General features: G+C 36.1%; 4 protein-coding genes and 1 pseudogene across 5 annotated transcripts; 3 read left to right on the top strand and 2 right to left on the bottom strand.

Moving 5' to 3' along the window:
• Positions 1-315: 315 nt before the first annotated feature.
• LOC111471144 (subtilisin-like protease SBT4.15) lies at positions 316-3,797 on the bottom strand. Its single transcript, XM_023116839.1, has 10 exons — positions 3,773-3,797; positions 3,525-3,626; positions 3,280-3,423; positions 3,084-3,189; positions 2,486-2,993; positions 2,202-2,299; positions 1,403-1,627; positions 1,221-1,329; positions 938-1,151; positions 316-860 (listed from the first exon to the last, which is right to left on the bottom strand). The coding sequence occupies exons 1-10, from the start codon at positions 3,795-3,797 to the stop codon at positions 316-318; spliced, it is 2,076 nt and encodes a 691-aa protein (XP_022972607.1).
• A 1,751-nt stretch (positions 3,798-5,548) lies between these two features.
• Positions 5,549-7,903, top strand: LOC111471216 (GDSL esterase/lipase At5g03610-like). The gene is made up of 4 exons (XM_023116923.1): positions 5,549-5,621; positions 5,730-5,930; positions 6,003-6,277; positions 7,283-7,903. Exons 1-4 carry the CDS (start codon positions 5,561-5,563, stop codon positions 7,799-7,801), a joined length of 1,056 nt encoding a protein of 351 aa, XP_022972691.1. The 5' UTR covers positions 5,549-5,560; the 3' UTR covers positions 7,802-7,903.
• Positions 7,904-11,266: 3,363 nt separating this feature from the next.
• Positions 11,267-14,062, bottom strand: LOC111471235 (uridine nucleosidase 1). Its single transcript, XM_023116948.1, has 9 exons — positions 13,430-14,062; positions 13,017-13,132; positions 12,829-12,888; positions 12,545-12,727; positions 12,354-12,458; positions 12,105-12,201; positions 11,909-12,016; positions 11,677-11,812; positions 11,267-11,586 (listed from the first exon to the last, which is right to left on the bottom strand). Exons 1-9 carry the CDS (start codon positions 13,512-13,514, stop codon positions 11,478-11,480), a joined length of 999 nt encoding a protein of 332 aa, XP_022972716.1. The 5' UTR covers positions 13,515-14,062; the 3' UTR covers positions 11,267-11,477.
• Positions 14,063-17,647: 3,585 nt separating this feature from the next.
• Positions 17,648-19,265, top strand: LOC111471206 (zinc finger A20 and AN1 domain-containing stress-associated protein 6-like). Of its 2 annotated transcripts, none has more exons than XM_023116911.1 (2): positions 17,648-17,808; positions 18,215-19,265. In XM_023116911.1, the coding sequence occupies exon 2, from the start codon at positions 18,324-18,326 to the stop codon at positions 18,843-18,845; it is 522 nt and encodes a 173-aa protein (XP_022972679.1). In that variant the 5' UTR covers positions 17,648-17,808; positions 18,215-18,323; the 3' UTR covers positions 18,846-19,265. The 2 variants fall into 2 exon arrangements, with proteins under 2 accessions (XP_022972679.1, XP_022972678.1); XM_023116910.1 differs by having other exon boundaries at positions 17,649-17,808; positions 18,251-19,265.
• A 1,504-nt stretch (positions 19,266-20,769) lies between these two features.
• On the top strand, positions 20,770-23,341 carry LOC111471304 (annotated as a pseudogene).
• The last annotated feature ends 504 nt before the right edge of the window (positions 23,342-23,845 follow it).

Below are 23,845 nucleotides of genomic sequence, written 5' to 3'. Positions count from 1 at the left end.
ATATGATGCATACAGATGCCAGAGACATACACCATTGTACGTCATCCAATTATTCAACTAGTATGTGTAAAGAAATATCTTTCCCCAAGTATCTAAAATTCTTGAAATTAAAAATCATGTAGAGTTGATTTCATAGGATTATTTGATTAATTTAGATAACTAAGTTCATATTTATAATTAGCCTAAGTATTTAATAAATTTTTAATCATTCAAATTTAAATTTATTATTTCTTAGAATATAAATAATTTCATATATACAATATAGTTGAGAATTCCTTGTACAAATAAAAAATAAAATATATTTGTCATAAAAACTTACATTAATAACTGCCTATAGATAAGGATATTGCTTCTAACTACGTGTTTAGAGTCCTTCCATTCAAGTGAAGCTGATAGAATCCGAGTTCCATCTCTCATAGCTTCGCCCTTCACCACAACTTTGAATGTCTTCCTTTCTCCTGCCTTCGCAAAATCTAGACTGTCTGGAAAAACTTTGACAGAGAGACCAACTGGAGATGATATATTTGCCCTGTACACCGACGCACCGTACTCGACATGAGTCACGGTTCGATAAAACACCGCTGTAATGGCAGAACCAGGATCTGAGAGCTGTTTGTGCATCGTAGGGTAGTTGAGCCCGTCAGTGCCTTGAGCAGGCTTGATCTTGGAGCAGTTATACTCCTTGCTACCAACAAGTAGGCCAATTGTTGTACTGTTGTAGCCTTCTTTGCAGAGGAAAGATATGTACGAGTCGAGCGAAATGTCGTATACAAGGCCGGGATGAACTGCCTTGGCTGGGTTTACTTGTCCAGCTCCAGAGCCAAACTCAGCATCCTCAGACTTGATCTTCATTGGCGTTGCTAGAATGAATTGAAAACCCAAATCCTGTCAGGCCTGAACATTGGCTAATGGAAATACGGCTACACACAAGACTTACCGGTGGTCATGAGAGCCGACTTGACTGCAGCCGGAGACCAGTCGGGGTGGAACGACTTAACGTAGGCAGCAGCCGCAGTGGCGTGAGGACAAGCCATGGACGTACCTGCCATTACACTGAACAAGCTATATCTACTGTCTGCAATTTTCCCTGTCAAACTTGACAACTTGGTATAAGCAGCCAAGATATCTATCCCTGGTGCAGCAAGATCAGGCTAACCACAGAAACTCAGTATTTTTGTAAAACATTGAGAAACCAAAGAGGCTTTTGTTTTGGGTTATACCTTGAGGATATTTGGGCTGATGAGCTGAGGGCCTCTGGATGAGAAAGAGGCCACGAAAGGAGCAGCAATTTTGACGGTCTTGCTCTTGTAAATGATAGCTCTAGGATCCCTGTGTTCAATGAATCAATATCACTGAAAAGGAGCAGCAATTTTGAGAGTTCCCACATAAAAAAGGAACATACTTGGTGGCGTTGATATAGAGATCGATATATTTGCCAGAGACTGGAGGAATGACAGCTCCAGGGAGAAGCAAAATGGGGGAAGAATCGGTTTGTTTTTCAAGGAGTTCAATGATTCCAGTGCCTCCTAAGGATTCGATGTTGTAATCTGTGAATGTTGTCAAGCAATACACGATTCTTCCTTTCACCTTGCTTTGGCTGAGAGCATCTGCGTCACAAGCACTAGCACTGTTTCAAATCAAAGATCACATGTTTAGTTAGCGTTGTGTTATTATTTCGTTAGGTCAACTATTGGTCGACTCTACTCGGGGATCATTTAGAAACCAATTTCTAACTTATGGGATGTATTTCATACTGTAACAGCCAAAGTCCAGCGCTAGCAGATATTGTGTTTGGGCTTTCCCTTTTAGACTTCCCCTCAAGGTTTGGGCTTTCCCTTTCGGCCCTCCCCTCAAGGTTTTACAGTCAAAGGCCTCTGCTAGCCGATAACAGTCAAAGGCCTCTGCTAGCCGATAACAGTCAAAGGCCTCTGCTAGCCGATATTGTCTTCTTTAGGCTTGCCTAACGCATCTACTATGGATAGGTTTCCACACCTTTACAAGTGAGAGTGTGTTTATCATTTGTAACAGCCCAAGCCTACCGAATGTGTACTTACCATTTGTAACAGCCTAAGCTCATAGCTTGCAAATATTGTCCTCTTTGGACTTTCCCTCAAAGTTTTTAAAACTCGTCTACTAGGGAGGTTTACACACTCTTATAAGGAATGTTTTGTTCCCCTACCCATGTGGGATCTCACACATACCTTGCGTTTCTTAGGGTTGTGCCATTGTTGGATGCTTTAGCCCCACTCGTAAGAGAGTACATTTGATTCCTGGGCGAGAAAGTGTTGATGGAGAATCCCTGCCAAATTTTGTATAATTTTCACTTCACATAAATATTATATTTCATTCATAATGGGTTATATATACTGAAAGTAATAACATGTTCTTCAAGTAAAAACATTAGAATCTTATATCTAAAATGTAGTGTTTTTCATTATCCGTTCATCAAAAGCTGAAAAGTAAACAAAAAGAGAGAGAGACTTACAGTAAATTTCTTGCCATTCCCGAGTTTGAAAGCAGTGACAAATCGCCTATCAATGCCAGTTGCAGCTACGGTCATAATCCAGGGAGCCACATTCACAACGGTGGACAATTCAGGGCCATCGTTGCCAGCGGCGCAGGACGTTAAAATACCCTTCTTCATAGCATGAAAAGCCCCAATTGCGTGGCTGTCCCTGAAGAAATCCACAGCCACCGAGCCAATGGAGACGGAAATGAAATCAACGCCATCAGCAATGGCCTCATCGAAGCCTGCAAGAACATCCATATCGCTACAGAAAATACTCCAGCACACTTTGTACACTGCAATGCGAGCAGAAGGCACACCACCGCGTGCAGTCCCTTTGCCCAGGCCATACAAACTCGCCCCCTCCACTGCCGAGCCTGCCACAGTCGACGCCGTGTGAGAGCCATGCCCCTCCGTGTCGGCGACACTCGTCTCTGTAAATTGGCTTACATTGTCCAGATCGAAGTAATTAGCACCGATCACTTTGCTGTTTCATTATCAATTCATCCAATTAACAATAAGAAAATCAATTAATAAGGCATCGAATTTACAAGAAAAATCAATAGAAAATAGATACTTGTTGCAGGCGGTGAAATTAGGTCCGGTGACGCATCGGCCCTTCCATTTAGCGGGAGGCGGACCGTAGCCTTCATCGCTGAAACTAGGGCTATTTATCCAAATCCCTAAACAGAACATCAAACAAATCAACCTTATGAATCGATTAATTCTAGGGTTTGTACGAATTTATGAGCGAATTAAACACAAACACATACCAGTATCCAAAACGGCGACGATGATATTAGATTCGATTTTAGGGTTCCGTTTGGAGCGGTGATTGAGACCCAGAAAGTCCCACGATCTGGTGGTCACGACTCGGTGCTTCCTGCTCGGGAACACCGACACCACGCCCTCCACATCTGGTTCTCACAAAATCACAGTTACTAAAACGACATGGAATGAAGGAATCACAGAGCTATTTGGATTATAAAACGACATGGAATATATGATGTTGATTTACTTGAGAGCTTGGCGGCTTCGTGAGGCAACAATCTGGCGGCGAATCCATTGAAGCTCCTTCCATAGCTGTGGATTTTCGACTCCCGAGCTTTGTTTTCACTAACTCATACAAATAGATGGAGAGAATGGTTAATTAGTAAATTATTCTTACACAATATATTCAATTTTTATTTTTATTTTTAATAGGATCTTTTTCTCTAAAGAATAATAATCTAAATCCTTCCCTACTAAGAACCACATGAATCTAACCCAACCCGCCCGATACTGGTCCCATGGGAACTAGCTTCGAACCGGGTGGGAAATCTCGGTTTAAATAGAAAATGGAAAAGGGTGTGAAGAGAAAATTTCCATTCTTGCCCTTGACTTCGTCAAATTCCCGTCTAGCTGTTACTATATGCATGTGTGGAATTCTATGCAATAAATTTAAATTTAAATTTTTAGAAAGTAGGTTGAATATTATATTATATTTTTGCTCGTGAAAAATATTATTAAATTCATTAGAAATTATTTATTAAAAAAGCTTTCAAATTAATATTTTTCTAAAAAAATATATGTAAAAGATTGGAAAAAAGCTTCTAATGAAGAATTTGATCCCCATGAATTTTTTTGTCCTTAACAAAAAAATAGAAATTTCAATAAAGTGAAAAAAGGCCGTGAAATGTACTCTCCAATGGCGTCCAATAGAAAGTTGTGATGGTCGTCTGCCACCGTACTCGACAAAGTTCCCACGGGCAAGTCGCCCATATAAACAATATAAGGCTGTGAAAAATTAACGTTTAGAAATGAAAAATTATTACTCTACGATCGATCATATTATTATTATATCACCTTTCTTTCGTGGTGGTTCGAACCATGGATCATAAATGATGCCACGAGCCAAAGAAGTAATAGAAGTACAAACCGAAGCTCGAGCAACATCATTTGGGTATTATTTTAAACCGACACAAAATTTTAATGTTGGAAATTGAATGTTTTGTGGGGTTAAATATTTATATGAGAAGGGAAGAAATTTGAAACAAAAGGCTCTAATTTTGACTGTCGGTTTAGAGAGGATATATATAGTCTTTTAAGACAATTTAGAGGCTTAGATTATGGTTTTTTAGTTATTGATTCTGTTTTTTTAGTTATTCATTCTGGTTTTTTAGTTATCAGTTAATAATGTTTTTTCTAATTTTATATTCAAATCAAACAAAATCAACCCTTTTTCTATTTTCATTTAAAATAGAGTTTAGGAAAATATATGACCAATATATATTATTATAATTATTATTAACTCTCGTAAGTATACCAATTTACAAAAATATATTAGTTATTATTATTGCAATGACGATTGAAGATTGTTAGGATTGAGGATTGTTGGGAAAGAATCTTGTATTGGTTAATTAAGAGAATGATCATGAGTTTACAAGTAAGATCTTTTAGGAAACTAAAAGTAAAATCACTAGAGGTTATACTCAAAGTGAACAATATCGTATCATTATAGAGGTTCATGATTTCTAATAATGACTCATTGAGATGAGATCTTATGGTGTTCGTTCCTAATAAGGATGTGAAAATTTCTCCCTAGTAGACGCATTTTAAAATCGTAAAGCTAACGACGGAATTTAACAAATTAAAATAGACAATATTTACTAGTAGTAGACTTGAACGGTTACAATGGTCCAATTGGGAGCATAATAATTCGATCTTTGATTTATAAAATAATAATATCTATGAAAAAGTCAATTTAGGCATTATAGCTCACGGTGGTGGGTTAGGCATTATACCCACGTGGACGAACCCATATTTCGAGAATTAACGTGATTATTATTATTTGTGATTAATTAATTATATATTAATGAAACATTTAATATTATAAACGTGCTTTCAACAATCCATTTTTGTAAGCACATAATACTAAAAGAAAAATTAACTTTTCTTATTACATTCAACCGTTAACAGTTCAACGGTTCAACCGTACGCTGTTGGACCGCCCATCTCTTAAACCACTATATATAGATAGCCATGGAAGCCATTAAAGCACCATATCAAGCACTTATGGAGTCGAGGAAGACTGTGTTTCCACTTCTCTCTCTCTTCGTTTTCTCTCTCCTCTTAGGTTAATTTCTTGTTTTTTGTTTGAATATTATGAAATTTGATTTAAGATAATTTTTTTATTTTTTTTTCATATTAAAATAGAATGGACTTTCAATCTTATTTCTGTCAGGACGAGGATCGGGTCGTCACCATGTTGATTATCGCTTTAATTCTTGGCCGACCAAGCTGTTCGTGTTCGGAGATTCGTACGTCGACACCGGCAACATTAAGGCCACTAATTCCAGCTCCCGGAACTTGCCGTATGGAATTACATTTCCCGGCGTACCTTCCGGTCGTTTCTCCGATGGTCGTGTTATGACCGATTTCTTCGGTAACCAATCTCCCTGTCTCTGTGTCTCTCTGTTGTTTAAGGTTGTTTTTTGATATGAAAAACATGTTGTAGCTAACTATCTTGAGCTGAAGTCACCGGAGACCTTTATTGGATGGCGGAAGGGTGGAAGGAAAGGGCCCAAATATGGGATGAACTTTGCTTTTGGAGGAACTGGCGTGTTCGACACGTCGTTTCCTTTCCCGAACATGACGACCCAGATCGATTTCTTCCAAGGTCTTGTTGCCAATAACATATTTGATCCAAAACATGTCGGTTCATCTGTTGCTCTTGTCTCCCCGTCGGGCAATGATTATTCCTTTTATCAAGAGAGAAATGGATCCATGGAGGTAACTTCTTCAACTATCAACACTAACCATACACATGGGGCGGGACGGAGACACTGATGTTCGGTCCCTACCTCTTGTTTCATTCTCTATTCTTGCAAATTTTGCATTTATATTCGTCGGGATGAGGAAAGTGATTCTCCACGATGATTTTTTCTCAATTTTTTATATTTATTTTAAAGATTATACGATTTAAAGAACTTTTTGTTGGATAATTTTCATTCTGTGAAATCCCTCGTTGGTTGGAGAAGGAGGGTGTGGAAACTTCTCCCGAACAACACATTTTAAAACTGTGAGACTGACGATGATACGTAACGGACCAAAGCGGACAATATCTATTAGTTGGTCGACTTGGGCGGTTACAAATGGTATCAAAGTCAGAAATCGGGCTATGTATCAGCGAAGACGCTGGCCCCTAAAGGGGTAGATTGTGAGATCTCACATCCGTTGGGGAGAGAGACGAAACATTTCTTATAAAGATGTGGAAACCTCTCTCCATCGGTTGAATGATGAGCTGAATTCGTGATGCGTTTTAAACCCGTGAGGCTGACGGTGATACATAACGGACCAAAACAGACAATATCTGTTAGTCGGTGAAATTGGACTATTACAAATGGTATTAGAGCCAAACATCCAGTTGTGTGTGCCAACATGGATGCTGTTCCCCAAAGGGTGGATTGTGAGATCTCACATTGGTTGAAAAGATGAACAAAGACATTCCTGGTAAGGATGTTGAAATCTCTTCCTAACCGACACGTTTTAAAACCGTAAGGTTGACAGCGTTACTTAATGAGCAAAAACGGACAATATTTGGTAGCGGTAGACTTGGACTGTTATAATAAAAAACAATATTAAACATTAGTGGGGCGGGGCGGGGCAGGGCAGGGTCGGGATGAAGACAGAGAATATAATTCCCGTTCATGGCTCCACTCAGTTGACACAAAAATTTTTATCATTGCTCCCTCTCTTATTCTCCGTGTTCAAACACTATTATTTTTCTTATGATAGGGACTCCAGCCCTTCATTATATCAGTAGTGAACCAAATTGCTGTAAATTTGAAGCGCATCCAAAGCTTGGGAGTGAAAAAAATAGTGGTGTTAGGGTTAGGGCCAGTGGGATGTCTCCCTCAGCCAACAGCCAACTCGTCATTCAAGCACTGCAATTCAACCACGAATTCAATGGCTAAAGTTCACAACCTTTTATTAAAGCAAGCTGTGGAGAAACTAAACAAGGATACAAAGGGTTCCCCGTTCATCATTTTCGACGTCTACAACGCAATCTTGTCCATCATCCGAAACAAAGGGAGCCCTAAAGCTAGGGCAAGATTTGTGACGCCATTGAAGCCATGTTGTTTTGGAGTAAGCAGTGAGTTTTCGTGCGGGAGCGTGGATGAAAAGGGCAACAAAATGTACACTTTGTGCAAACGCCCTAAATCAGCCTTGTTTTGGGACTCGGTGCACCCTACTCAACAGGGCTGGTTCGCAACTTTTAGCTCTTTGGCATCCTCTCTTAAACATCATCTTTGAATTTGTTGTTTCTGTTCAATGTATTTTTATTGAAATTAATAAAGAAAATCTATTTTCTGTTCAGAGTTGGTTGGGTAACTCAAATAGAATTTACAATCCAATCCAACGTAACTTCTCATAAATCTCAAATATCATAGGTTTACAAGTTATAATTCATCACTGACATCAGTTACAAACGTCAAATATTCCTAATTTTCATAATATTCTTGAAAATAGGGTAAAGGTGGGTTGAATTGTAACCCTACTTTCGGATTAGTTGCATTAACGTGAACAGAAAAAATGTCAACTCGTAAACAAACCCGAGTTTTTTTATTTTTCAAAGGTCCAACCCAGCTCAAACCGAAAAAAAACCTAATCCAACTCAATCTTTATGATTCGAGTGGGTCGAGTTATTGAATCATATGAACACCCTACCATGAATTAAAATAATATCGTAACGGCACATAGAAGGCATGATTTGGATCTATGAAGAAAAAATCGACACAAATGACAAAAATACTTTATATTTTTTTATTAATATACTCAAAAAAACATAAAATCTTTAATACTATATGATTAAGTTTTTTTTTTAAAAAAAGATTATTCCACCCTGCAATTAAAAATTATACAAAAAAAAAAAAATATTCTCCATATATATATATATTATTCTTCAAGAATTTTTTTTAATTTATTTTGATCTTGTCATGCCTTTGAAGATTGGTATGATGATATAGACAATGTGTGTTCTTCAAACCTTCCTTATATTATTTATATTGTCGGTCACTTATAAAATTATTATTTTTGTGAAGTTTTAAAATTTTTTATTAGATATTAAAATCTCCATACTACCGTGGGACCCACTGCCTATTTATTTAATTTGGATTTTTTTTAATCCCCTTAATTTCATTTTTTTTCCACAAATTATATTCTAAACATCTAGATCGCAGGTAATATTCAATGTCACATCTCACCTACTTCATGTTTCACATGGTATATATTAGATTATAATGAATTATTGAAATCTCGTTTTAAAATATTTAATTTTTAAAATTGCTATAATTATATTTAAATTATTATAATTTTTTCAAAAAAGAAAAAAATTAAAAATTTTAAAATATTTACTTTAGATTTTGGATTTTTTTTTTTTTTAAAAATAAAAATTGATAGTAAAATAGAAGTGAAAGTAATATTTATTAATTTAATCTCTAAAGAATACATGAAAAGCTAATAAAATATTTACACATGTATTTTGAAAGTAATATTTATTAATTTAATCTATTAGCATCATGATAATAATGTATTGCGATAAGTATAAATTTAATTTAAATATATTTATAAAAATTAAATAAAATAAAGAAAGAGAAAATAGAAATAGGAGAGAGAAAGAAAAAGAGATTTATATAAACAACTAAAAGTTAAAAGTGGTGGTTGATAGAAACTGTACAAGATTCTCTATTTATATATTTTTTTAAAAATAAAATAGACAGAAACGTGATGGATAATCTATTTTTTTTTTATAATTTCTGAAAAGGTGGTGAATAATCTTTTAAAATTTACACAAAAACACGTTATTCTTAAATAATCTTTTAAAATCTTTCTTTGTCTATTTAAAACATTTCTTAATAATAATAATAATAAATGATAGGACAAGCAAACATTCAGTTATATGATTGAGGCACTAAATACTTTTAGATAATTAAATATGGTAACAGCTCATTCATGAATTAGCCTTCTCGGTGCATCATATAAAAGAGAGTTGGCTTGCAGCATTTGAATAGACGTGATTTTGACAAGTGGCCTAGTATTCAAATAGACAGATTTTATTTATGGAGTTGCATACTAAAACGCATGCCATAACCTTGACTCTTAAGGCTATGGCTCGGAGTCTTAATTGGCTCTCTTTGAACTCGTATTTGACACCCATGACAATTCATTGCTTCTAATATGTGAGATCTTACATCGGTTGGAAAGGAAAACAAAATATTCTTTACAATGCAGTAGAAACCTCTCCTAAATCTTGAGTGAAAGCCCAAAAAAGACAATATCTATTAACAGTGGGCTTGGGTCTCTTACATCGTTATAGTATCATTTTGCATTATCTTGCAAATTAATTTCAATCTAGTTTAACCAAGACATCGACCATTCAACAAACTTTTTAAAATTCGTAAACTAGGAATTTGGCTTACCATATATATTTACAAGATGGACAAAAGAGCAGCAGTTGCAACGACTATATATATATATATATATATATACGCCGAGTCTCAAAACTTGTTAAAACAAAACAATGAAACATCGAGCTAAGAACAAAAATCCAAGAATTCAATCAAGACGAATGCCATCGAGAAAACGATGAAGAAAGGGAGTGATCTTGATGACCAAACCAGGAAAAACATCATCAACATCATTAATATGAGGATTGTGTTCAAAAATGAAAGGATCTCCACACTTTTCACTAATGCTTTGCAAAGTTTCTCCTTCACGAACAACATATATCTCATCACACCCCATCAATACCTCTTGGCTGTTGCAGCACCATAAGCACCACCAGCTCAATACCAAAACCAGAACCAAAAACTCCCTCCTTGCTGCTGCTGATGATGATATCTTGGGCATTGTTCTTGATTTTGAAGTTATTTTTGTTTTGGGTAATTTATATATATATAAGTGATTCAAAGGTAGTTGGAGTGGGTGATTTATGTTGAAAGGTTCCTTCAAAGAAGTAGGTGGGGGTATGTGATCAGCCAAGGGGGTTTGAGGAGTAGAAACTAAGTGTGGTTGGTTCAACTGCCTTCTTAAATGGAAGGCTTCGTTTGTTTTTGTGGTTGTTTCATGATTTGGATTAGGTATTTCTAGTTGTTTTTGGTTAGATAATCGAACCACCTACCCATATAATCTCAGCATAAAAACCAGTCTTAATCAAGAACATAAATTCTGCAGAGATTGGGAGGTTAATGGTTTAAAGATGGCTCCTATTATCATCAACCAGGGGAAGTTTTCTTCCTTGGAACTTTATATTATTGCTGGCAGATATTGTTCTTTTGGGCTTTCCCTTCCGAGCTTCCCCTTGAGGTTTTAAAGCACGTTCACCAGGAAGAGGTTCCACACCCTTATAAGGAATGTTTCGTTCCCCTCTCCAACCGATGTGGGATCTCACAATCCACCCCCTTTGAAGGCTCAATGTCCTCGTTGGCATACCTCTCGGTGTTTGACTATGATATCATTTGTAACAACTCAAACCCAACCTTAGTAGATATGGTCCTCTTTAAGCTTTCACTACCGGATTTCCCCTCAACGTTTTAAAATGCGTCTGCTAGAGAGGTTTCCACATTCTTATAAGGAATGTTTTGTTCCCTTCTCCAACCGATGTGAATCTCACATTCTTAGTCATTCTAACATCTTGAGTATGGTTCAACTAGTCAAGGTGTATTCATTCAACTAAAAGAACTTCTCGATCGTAACAACAAGTAGCTAGCAGTAGCTTCAGATTTCGAAACTGATAATAATAATGAAAAAGCAAGAAATTTCTGATGAACAACTAAATTTCTGTTCAAATATCCACAAGAGAAAGTGGAGGTTCATCAATTTCAGATTTCAGTTTATTTATATGCTCTTCCACTATCTGAAAATGAGAGTGCGAGAAAGAAAAAGAAAGAACAGCAGACGAAGACTGCTTTCATGAAGACATATTAAACACTCACGGTTTCATCAATAGCTCCTTGACGTAATTGGTGACTTCATCTACCTTGACAGTCCAAGCAATAGAAACAGGGGAGTAACCTGACCATGGGTTGTCCGAATTCCATCTGCAAGACACGATACAGACATCGGGGAAGGGATTATGAACGAAAACTGCAGAAAAATTTGGCAAAAAAGTTGTGCAGTTATGAACATACTTCTTAATTCCTTGATCCATCAATGTATGACCTACACTGATGCCCTGAGTTTCAACCCTCACAACACCAGACTTGTACGTGAAGAGATCGGGACGAACTAAAGCCACGAACGAAACAGGGTCGTGGAGAAAAATGCCTGAACACAAACTTAGAATGGTCATTCAAATGGGATCTACACATAACTCGTAATAGTGCTTAGATTATGTGTTTTTTGTTCGTGAGTTCTGATTACCATAGACCCCATCGGACTTGACGTGCCAATCTCGGTAGAATTTGCACATGTCGCATAGGACTTGAGCATGTTTTCCCTTGGATTCCCTTATTTCAAGGAGGTCCTCATCTGCAAACATAGATATCATTTCCATTACATTGATTCTCATATCATTTGAGACGAACAAACAAATGAAGCGTGACGAAGAGAACGCTACCAGTGAGTTGAACTTGTGTGGTGATGTTTATCCCAATAATAACAATGTTTGCTCCACATGTGAATACACAATCTGCTGCTTCTGGATCTCCATAAATCTGCAAGAGATTTCACAATTCACTAACTGGTTATCTCGCGATTGGTACTAAATGCAGCTAATTTAACTCGGAGAACGTGGCAAAGAACATAAGAATCGTTCGGAGCAGCCCCGTTAAATCTGGCTGGTTTTGAAAGGAAAACAACTACTCACATTTGCTTCAGCAGCAGGATTTACGTTCCCTAACGAAAAGAACGCACCGCCAAGAATGACAAGCCTCTTCACCTTGCTCGCAAAGGTAGAGTCCATTTTGATTGCCTGATGGTAAACATACAAGAAATATAACCTTGAAACACACAAGGAAGCAATGTCAAAGAAGAATGAAACAGAACACAGAAACTTACATGAGCCAAGTTTGTGAGAGGACCAAGAGCAAGTATAGACACTTCACCGGGGTACTGAGAGACCGTGTCGACTAAAAATTCAGCAGCAGACTTTTCAACTTTTTTCGTACTTGGGGATGGTAGAATTACATTCCCGAGTCCATTAGAACCATGAACAAAGTCAGCAACACGAGGCGTTCCACCCTTTTCCACCACAAAAAAGAATACTTAGCAAATCATACAAACTCCATCAAACAGTCTTGAGTCTACACTCCACACATATACCAAAAGCTAAAAGAATTTACCTTCAGAGGCTCGGGGCTGCCTTCAGCCACAGGAACATCCGAACAGCCTGCCATCTCACACTATCTTTTCGGAACATCAGAAAGATTCATTGATCATGAACACACTCCAAAAGAGAACGAAGTCCAGCAAATACGAAAAAGAAACGTTCAATTCGAAAACAAGAACATCAGCTAAAACAATTGCATACCAGAAGCAAGGCATTGTGTGTAGCACATTCAACTAAGACATTGCCAAAAACTGTCGTTAATCCCAAGACCTCCAACTCCGGACTTCGAAATGCCATGAAGATAGCCATGGCATCATCTGCCAATCCAAGATCCCTCAATTCATAACCAATTCAAAGTGCATACAACCATTCATACACAAATACAGAACAAAGCCAAAGAAAATATGATCAAATCCTCACACAGCTGAAACCAGAGGTTCCATATCAGATATACACAAACTATAGCAGAAAAACCTCAAGTATGCACTAAAGATTCGGGAAAAACTAATGAACTTTTGATCATCATATCAATTAGAGCCTCAGCGAAAACAACAGAAATCCAAACAAAATCAAATATAACAGTAAAAGAATGGCCAAAAGAACAAAAAACTCACCGATTCCAGGATCGGTGTCGATAATGAGCTTCTCCGGCTTGGCAAAAGAACCCAAAATGCCGGATGCATCATTCAAATCCGCCATATCCGATTTCCAAATTCAAAAGAAAAACAAGGGAAATTCCACAGATAATAAAAACAGATCAAAACAATTGGGGATAATGGGGTCTAAATCAAAAGGGGTTATAGGGTTCAAATCAAAATTTTCTTCAAAAGAATTTATGAGAAATGTGAAGAAGACGATGGATCGAACGTGAACGTAAGTAACTCGATAAAGAAAGCTTATATAATAGGTAATGGTGGCTTGGTTGAAGTGGGTTTTGGTTAGGTGGAAGATGACGAGGACGCAAAAAGGCGGGCGAAAGATGGAGACAAGGACGTGGTTAACAATGGCGAAAGATCCGATTAAGAGTCCCAATAACTGGGAATTTGGATCGGATATTGCTATGAAAAGGGAACCCCAAAAGCCACAGAATCTGCTTCTGATCGTCCCCTTTTCGAACAGATCCCTTCTCGCCGAGTTTTAAGATCGAATTAACTCGCTCAGTTCTTGATCTGGATGGATAACTCCGCTTTCAAATATCGAATCCGCCCCTCTTAGTCAAAAGAAACCTTTCTTTACATCAAATTTATCCAACCCAACTCCTCACGCTGGAAGCAACTGTGTGGAATTTTAGATAATGCCCAATTTTTATTCTCTTTTTGCGCACATTGGGTTACATCAATTTTTTTTACCATTGTAGCTCGATTCGTTACAAACCTCCGATGAGCTGGATTAAATCCATTTATTTATTTTTTAAAAATTATTCGGTAATTATAAAATTTTAATAACAATGAATCACTAATAAATTTTTTTTTAATTATTTAAAAAAATTATATGTACTTTATATCTTATAAAATTTTAAAAATAAAGCTGAGTTATAAATTTTATTTTTCGATTCTTCAAAAATTCAACTGAACCCATAATAAAATAATAATAAAAATTAGACAAAATTAATTTCACACGCAATAAAATTTAATAATTATTATAATTAAGTTTATTTTTAAGTACAAAAAAATAATAAAAAAACATCCTAAAGTTTAGTCAAAATTTAAACAATATTATTTTACAATTTTTAATTGTAAAACCATTTGGATTAAAGAATAATTATTCTAACTAAAAACAATAAATTTTGATAGATTACGTAAGAGTAAAATATTTGAACGCATTTTAATTGATTTTTTAAAAATATTTATGTATTTTGTAAAATTTATAAATTATATATTATTGGTATTTAAAATTATTTTTAAAATATAAATATATGATGGCTTGGTTTGACCGATTATAAATATATACTTTGAATCGATCAAATTTGACTTTTATGGTAAAATATTTCAAAACTATATATTAAATTTAATTTAATTTATTTTTTATAAAGTGAAATTTAATAAATTAATAAATACCTTCAAATTTTTCGTAATTTTTTATGAAAACCATTATTACTTAATTTAAAAAAACATCATAAACGTTTAAAAATGTTTTAAAAAAAATCTTTTAACCGTGTTTAAAACTTTTGAGTTTTCAGAGTTTAATTAATATTCTTAAAAAAAATTAAATTTTTTAAATAAACTTACCGGTAATATTATATTTAAAAAATACTCAATAACTTTCAAAAATAAGATGTTAATAGAGGATTTTCTCTGTCGAGAATAGAGTTGACCATGGGGTGGGGCACGATTTTCACGGTTTTGAACATCACTGCTAGCATTTCTGTACTTCCGTGTCGAATCTACCGCAGTGATGTCTTGCATATTTTATTCTCCATTTGTGCGAAAATTTTCATTTATTTTTGTGGAGATTGGAGTGGGGACGAGTAGTGTCACAATCGCGGTTTCTAGGCAATGGATTTGGCACCCACTCTTAGCACTGAATGAGTCAAGCCTACTTTGAGTTACGTTGCCTACGGTCAGGCAATGTGAATACAAATCTCGAGTCTCAATTTCAAGAGAAGATTTTAGAAAGAGAATTTTGAAAGCAAGAGGAATGTAAGCAGAAAGGCAACAACATCAACTCACTCCATATAACTATCGAGTAAAGAGAAGTTGACAATTAGTCGTATCCCCCTATACTACATTTTGAAACATTTCATGTCTACCAAGCGTAACCATGACATCGCCGAAGCGTCATACTCTTAAGAAAGAAGAAAAGAAATAATACAACATGAAAACGATAAAATAAAGCAATAAAGTAGTACAAGGCAAAGGTTTCAATGTGTCACAAGCATGCGGCCATGGATAACATGTCTTGGATAAGCATGACCGTGATAGGTAACATTCTCCATCTTCATCCCCTACAAAATTCCCCATTTATTTTTTATTGGGATCGGGGCAGAGATTCTCCAAGTTCTTGGCGGATAATATTTCCTCATTTATTATTTTTATAAAAAAATATAGTTATTTTAAAGTTTTTATTTTTAATATAACTTCATTAAAAAAAAAATGTAAAAAAATCACAATAAATCGATATGTTGCTATATATATATATAAATAATGCTCTCATAATTTCTAAAAATTTAAATTTTAATATTACATCGATTAAATAATCTATAATATCGTTTTTAATTTAAATATTACCATTATGATTTTAAAATTAACTAGATTATTTTTTTTAATATACCTAATTAAAAACTATATATATATATATATATATATTTATTGGGCAATGAATGTGTTGGGCTCAATATTATGTTGGCTTAAAGGTATTAGGTGCATTAATGCTATGCTTATAGTTTACATTGTTTTCATTATTTCTTTCAAACCCTTCTTTGAAAATTTCTCTATCCCGGTTTTCTAAAAATTTTCTTTTCAAATGGGATTAGTAGCTTGAGCATACGTCGTGAGACTGTAGACGACACTATTTCGAGTTGCTTAACTCACTTGGTGGTGAAAGTGAGTGTTGCACAATTGCTTATAAACGTCTCAAAGAGTGCGATTGTGACACAAACAGTCCCTTATAGAAAAAAACATGCCGACACATGATCCAAAGCCTACGTGCACAACAATATGGTAAAACGATGAGTTGACATACTTCAAGTAAAAAAATGTCGATAAAAATCTTATTAGATTCAAAGATATGTAAAGATGGGAATTAGATATTTGTGATAGGATAGGTAGCTATATTGAACTACTCTGGTGAGTCACATCCCACAATATAATTCATTTGAACCCAAAGAAGAGCAACCCACGTGGAATGGGAGCCACGTGGCTCCACTGCCTTCCAAATTGACAGTCCCAATCCACGTAAGCCCGCCTCACCACTGCCCAATCCATGCCTTCTATTATTCCTTCCTACTAATATCGCCGCTCATCCGCGCTGCTGCTGACTCACCAACCCAATATCCTTTCTCCCACTTTTAAATTATTTGGAAATTTCTTATAGAACTCTAACCCGTCCAACACTACGAGATATTATTAGATATTATCCACTTTTGTCCGTTACGTATTGTCGTAACATGTTTGTTAGGGAGATGTATCATCTCACAATCTACTCCTTTTAGGGGCCAGCGTCCTTGCTACCATACCGCCCAATGTCTGACTCTGATATCATTTGTACCGGTCAAATCTTACTGCTAGCAAATATTATTCGTATCTTACAATCCACTTCTTTAGGGGCTAGCGTCCTTGCTAACATACCGTACGATATTTGGCTCTGGTACCATTTATAACAGCCTAACCCCACCACCACTAAATATTATTTATATCTCCCTGATGCTTGACTCTTATACCATTTGTAAGAGTCAAAACCCACCGCTTTACTCGTATCATCGTCAACCTTACGATTTAAAAGATAATGTTAAATATATTTAAATTATTTTCCTTTTTAATACATTAAATCAAAAACAAAAATTGAATAATGAATACATGTCAACTATTATTAAACTATATTTATTTAATTAATTTAATTTTTGTGTCGTGTTTTTAATTGGTTGTTGAAAAAGAAAATAGAAAGGATATTTTATTTAGGGGGTTAAATGTGTAATTTAATGTATTTTGTTTTAGTAAAGATATTCGGCTCCGTGGGCTTTGTTTCGTCGTCAGCGTCGTGTAATATTGGGGCTGGCTGGCTGGACTTCCATTTCGGCTGCGTCCAGCCTGGCTTTTCCGATTTTTATTTATTAGTATTATTATTATTATTTTTTAAATAAAAAATGTTTAATTATTTTAATTTTGTCCCATTTCGCCTGTTTCTTCCCCTCTCTCTCCTGATTTCATTTTCGCCCACTTCATTATATCTCTGACCCGTTTGGTAGATTCTTCATTGTTAAGATTCTTCCTTCTTTTTTTTTTTCTTCATCGCCAATCCGTTTCGGAAAAATCCCTCAAATCTGTTCGTTCTTCAGGTACGGTTTCCTCCGACTTTGATGTTTATTTTTTATATTTGTTCGATTTCTTTTGTGATTGTTTGAATTTTTAACGTCCTGTATTTGGATTTTGATGTTGTTTGTTGGATGAGAAAGTTGAGGTTAATTTTGAATTTGATTGATTCCTGAATCTGTTCCTTTCTAGGGTGGAGAAACGTGAGAAATGAGATTTCTATGGTTTGATTTTGATGCCTGGTTCTTATTCTTTTATTCTCGGAATCTTCATCATGTGATTCCTCTTTTTCTGTTTGTTTCGATTTTTCTCAACCTAGCAGCTAATCGACCTTGTTAATCTAATCGATTTCTGTTGTTTCTGTTGATTCTGACTATACGATCGAAATCTATGTGCTTGTGCGCTCGATTTCGCTGGATTTGGATTTTTTAGGTTTTGGATGGTTGATTTTAGGGTTTATTTTTCCAGATCTGTTGAACGCCATCGGATCCTGCGCGATTTGTTCTCGCATAAGTAGAGATTCTTCGTTTTGAAGAAGGATATGGCGGAAGAACACAGATGCCAAGCACCTGAAGGTCACCGTCTCTGCGCTAATAATTGTGGCTTCTTTGGCAGTCCAGCCACCATGGATCTCTGCTCCAAATGTTACAGAGACTTCCGCCTCAAAGAACAAGAACAAGCCTCTACCAAATCCACCATCGAAGCCGCTCTCTCAGCCTCATCTTCTTCTTCTTCTCCTTCCTCTTCACTGATCGATCCTCCTCCCGTTTCCCCTGTTGTAGCCTTGCCTTCGCCGGACACAGATCTGACCATCCCGCCCCTTGCAGCGGCTGGATCTGAGGCGACGATCCAGTCGTGCCCAAACCCGAACCCGAATCGGTGTTCGTCGTGCCGTAAGAAAGTCGGTTTGACCGGGTTCAGATGCAGATGCGGAATCACGTTCTGTGGAGCTCATAGGTACCCGGAGAAACACGGCTGCACCTTCGATTTCAAGTCAATCGGAAGAGAGGAGATCGCTCGTGCGAACCCCGTCGTGAAAGCCGACAAACTGGAGAGAATTTGAGCGATTTCTTCAGCCCTCAAGACTTCAGGACGTGACGTTTGAGAGCAAATTTCTCGGTGGCCCATTCTCCAATCATCTTCGCCGCCGCCCCGCCGTAAAATCTCTCTCAGCCGTCCGTCCGACAACCGTCCGTCCAACATCGCACTCGACGATGCCGCTGTCTCTCTCTCTCTCTTCCTTTATTTGATACTTATCTCTATCACTATCTGGCTACGTTATAAAAATAAGTGTGGACGATGGGTTTTCTTGTAAAAAGAACTTCAAATTTTTTTTCCCCTTTTGATTTCAGTATCGATCTCTTTACTTCCATTAATGGTGTCCATCTTTCTTCTCCGGCTGTGAACTGCTTCATAATAGCGTATATTCATGATTGAAGAACATGAAGCAATTCTGAATTTGGGAGAGTTCTAATGAGTTGAATTGCTGAGCTTGTTTTTTGATGATTGATTGATGTTTAGTCATTTTTTGAAGCCGAAAGGTGGTGTTCTTGTGCAATGCATTGAGCCATTTTGTATTACCTTATGTGCGTTGGTTGATCCATTGCCACACTTTTTTCCATGTCAATTTTCCAATGGATTTTGCTTCGATGTCCACCACCTAAGCTTGTGAATGAGTCGGCCAACAACTTATCCTCATCATATGTCTGTCTGTCTATATATATATATATATCAATCTAACATCAACATTTACCATATGAATACGACTTAATATTCAATTTATTCTCAAAATTTATTCAAAACCATGCCAACTTGGGCGAGTAACGTCTCAACTTTCTCATTGACTAATTTAACTCTTCGAAAATTAATGGTCATTTTGTTAAAAAAAAAAAAAAAAAAGTTTTTAAATTTTTGTTAATAGAATTTGGTTAAAAATCCAATTTTTTTTCTTTAAGAAAGATAAAATTCATTATAGATAAATGACTAGGAACTAAATATATTTTTTAAAAAAATTAAATAATTATGAAACTAGAGTTGGAAAATAGTATTTATAAATTTAAAATTTAAATATATACATAATAAAAAGAAAAAACAGAGTGAAAATGACAAGAAAGGTTCTGTAATGCATTTTGCAGCCTATATGGGAAATGTTTTTGACACGTAACCTTCTCATCAACCAACTTTATTAGCCTCGAAAAATATACGAAAACTCGGCACAGGTAACGTTGAGATGCTATTCTTCGGAGCGCTCAACACCATGCTCAATGCCAACCTAACATTTCGATGCAAATGCTCGACATTACAAACACGTGTGCATCTTTTTCGTATGTAGCATTGAGAATCCACTCTTTCATATGCAAGTGTTTCTTTATTACGAGGACAATCAATCGACATATACATCAATTTTTCTTCCGTTTCTCTTAATTTTGTATTTAAAGTTTTGAATGTCTAGCTAAATGATTCATTGTTTTTTCATTCATCGTGAAATAAAATAAAGTATAAAAATGTAATTAATTAAATAAAATTAAAATTGACCCTTCAATTATGGCCATATTTCTTGAATTCCTATATTTTAATGCATTTGAATATACTTATTGAACGTGATTCTATATAAAAAAAAAAAAATATATGATGAAAGGAATCACGTTCTGGTTATCGTTAATTATATTACGATTAATTATATCACGAATAAAGCTCATTTTCATCTCGAGAAGTAGGCGCACACACTTTCATTTTTTTAAAAGAAACAAACGGAAAGGTTAACATAACCGTACTTAAATCGACTTATTTATATATTTTCGATTAAAAAATTAGCCTTGAGATGTTTTTACCAACTCAGGTAATAAATAAATTACTAAAATGGTTAAACGCCAGACAAGAAATAATAAAGAATATACCAAATTGGCACGTGCGGTCCTAGAATGTGTCCGTACACGTAAACGGGGGCCGCACCATTTTTTCATATAGAATGTGTCCGTACACGTTTCCGGCGGCGTTAACTATCACCACCACCATTGTCGTCGTCGCCGCCGTCTTCTCTTCTCTGTTTTGTAGTGTTTCGTCTTATGAACGGCCGCCGCCTCGCCGGAATCTCGTCGTTCCTCGCCGGAAAGATCTCGATTCCGATTCTCCAGAACAGGTAATTCCTAATCCCTACTCTTCTCCAAAACGGATTGTTCTTACTTGAATTAGAGAGAGAAACGGTTGAAATTTGTTAGAAAGTAATTTTATGGTTTATTTTAATTCGTTAGAATTACTAACTGGTATTAGATTATTTTATATTTTTATTATATAATAATAATAATAATAATAATAATAATAATAATAAATACTTAATTTGCACTTTAAAAGCAATATATTTCTTATGAATTTAAACTTGATTCTCAATAATTAAAAAAATTACTGTTATGACTCTTAGTAAACAAATTATTAAAATAGTTTTATTTAAATATTAAAAGAATAAGTTATTATAAAATTGGTTAATATTTTGTTTTAAAATATCCTTAAATTTTTTTTAAATAAATTATAAAAAATATTAATTTAAAAACGAGTGGTGTCGTAAATATATTTTGAAAGTTTTTTTATTAGACAAACGATATTTTTATTAATTTAATCAAATAAGGTCGATGATGTGATAGTATGCTAAAAGGAACTTTTCAGGTACATATATCCCTCGTTGGTGTTGATAAAATGTTGATAACATGGATCACCGAGGACTCTGCACCAACCTTGTAACTGGCTCTACTTCCTCTTACAAATATACATTTTATAAATCTGGTTACATTCATGCTGCAACCATCGGTCCTCTCCACCCCGACACTACTTATTACTATCGTTGTAGCTCTGACTCTGCCCGCAATTTCACTTTCAAAACCCCTCTCGCTCAACTCCCTGTCAAATTTGTTGTCATTGGTACGTAGCTAGCTAAAGGAAGAAATTGTTAAGGATTGTTGGGAGGGAGTCCCACGTTAGCTAATTTAGGAAATGATCATGGGTTTATAAGTAACGAATACATCTCCATTGGAATGAGGTCATTTGGGAAAGCCTAAATTAAAGCACTGAGGACTTATAATCAAGGTGGATAATATCATGTCATTGTGGAGAGTAGTTATTCTAAGATGGTATCAGAGTCATGCTCTTAACTTAGACATGTAAATAGAATTCTCAAATGTCGAATAAAAAAGTTGTGAGTATCGAAGGTTTAACTCAAGTGTCGAACAAAGGATGTACTTTGTTCAAGGACTCCAGAGAAGGAGTCGAGCCTCGATTAAAAGGAGGCTTTCGAGGGTTTCATAGGCCTCAGGAGAGGCTCTGTTTGAGGAGAGGATTGTCAATGATTGTTGGGAGGGAGGTCCCACATTAGCTAATTTAGAAAATGATCGTTTTCGATTTTTGATGTTTTGTAGGTGATCTTGGGCAGACAGAATGGACCAAAACAACTCTTGAAAACATAGCCAAATCGGACTATGATGTGCTGCTGCTTCCTGGCGACTTGTCCTATGCTGATTTCGTTCAGCCTTTATGGGATTCCTTTGGCAGGCTGGTTGAGCCATTGGCTAGCCATAAGCCATGGATGGTGACACAAGGCAACCATGAGATTGAGCGCATCCCGGTGATTCATTCCCAGCCTTTCACAGCATACAATGCAAGATGGCCAATGCCTTTCGAGCAAAGCTCGTCGACATCCAATCTTTACTACTCATTCGACACAGCCGGTGTGCACGTTATCATGTGGGATCGTATACCGATTTCGACTCGAATTCGACACAATATGGATGGCTTGTTGCCGACTTGAAGAAAATCAATTGATCGAAAACTCCATGGATTGTGGTGCTTGTTCATGCTCCATGGTATAAGTCCAACACTGCTCACCAGGGTGAGAAAGTGTCAATTGACATGAAGGCTGTCATGGAACAGCTGCTCTACGAAGCTCGTGTAGACGTGGTGTTTTCGGGGCATGTTCATGCTTATGAACGCTTCGTAAGTTTCTCTAACAATCATAGTATTATTTACGTCAAGAACTTGAATTATCTTCTAATTCCTTTTGATCCTGTTATTGTAGACTCGTGTTCATAATGGGGAAGCAAACGATTGTGCTTTTGTATACATTACAATCGGTGACGGGGGCAACCGTGAAGGCCTATCGAGCAAGTAATGCTTCAAAACTATTTTCCAACGACGTTACAAAAGTTACAAAATTGAAACGTTTTACTCGATGATCATAGAAAATTTAATCGTTTACAGATATATCGATCAAAAGCCAAAGATTTCGGTAGTTAGAGAAGCCAACTTCGGACATGGCGAGTTTGAAGTGATGAATGCCACAAATGCACTTTGGGCATGGCACCGGAACGACGACGATGTAAAGGTCGTCGGGATTCATTTGTATTTACGAGCCTCTCTTCTGTCCTTGCATGTAAAATATGAATGATTCTAAATCCTCTCATTAAGTAATTATATATATAGAAAGGATGGAAGAAATTACTTGCATGCCAGGGAGTTCCCTAATAACATTCTTATGGAGATGGCCTTTATGTGAACTCTAAACACTACAATTCTTATCATCTTGTTCGTCACGCATTCTAGAAGTATAATCGAAGGTGATTTCGAGTTGAAACTCCCTCGTTATAACTCGAAATGACCTTCAATTATTGATAGACAATTATGTCGTTATACGGGAACGATTAGGAGCCATCAATTACCCCTAATCATAAACCTGACTCAATTATCAAGGGTCTGGTTAATGGTAGATCGAACTGACTTATGATTTATTACCGTATTTGTAGTGATTATTAGGAGATTTATTGGTCGTACTGAACCTGCCACGAGCGGCAGAGATCCACAACAGTACCTTGAAATAGTACCTTGAACCTTATGAGAACTTATAACTGAGGTCGCGCCTCAGGGTCCTACACTATAATTCTAGAACTATGATGATGAAAGAGACTATAGAAGACTTAGAGCTCGAGGTTAGATAGACCAAGAGCTAAGAACTTGAACTGATAACTCAACCCAACTCGAAAATATTTCATCAACTAAATTTATATGTATAGTTTGATAAGA

The sequence above is a fragment of the Cucurbita maxima genome, unplaced genomic scaffold (genome assembly GCF_002738345.1).
Source record: "Cucurbita maxima cultivar Rimu unplaced genomic scaffold, Cmax_1.0 Cma_Scf00049, whole genome shotgun sequence".
In the NCBI taxonomy this organism is placed as follows: Eukaryota; Viridiplantae; Streptophyta; class Magnoliopsida; order Cucurbitales; family Cucurbitaceae; genus Cucurbita; species Cucurbita maxima.
This window is presented reverse-complemented; position numbering and strand designations above follow the sequence as displayed.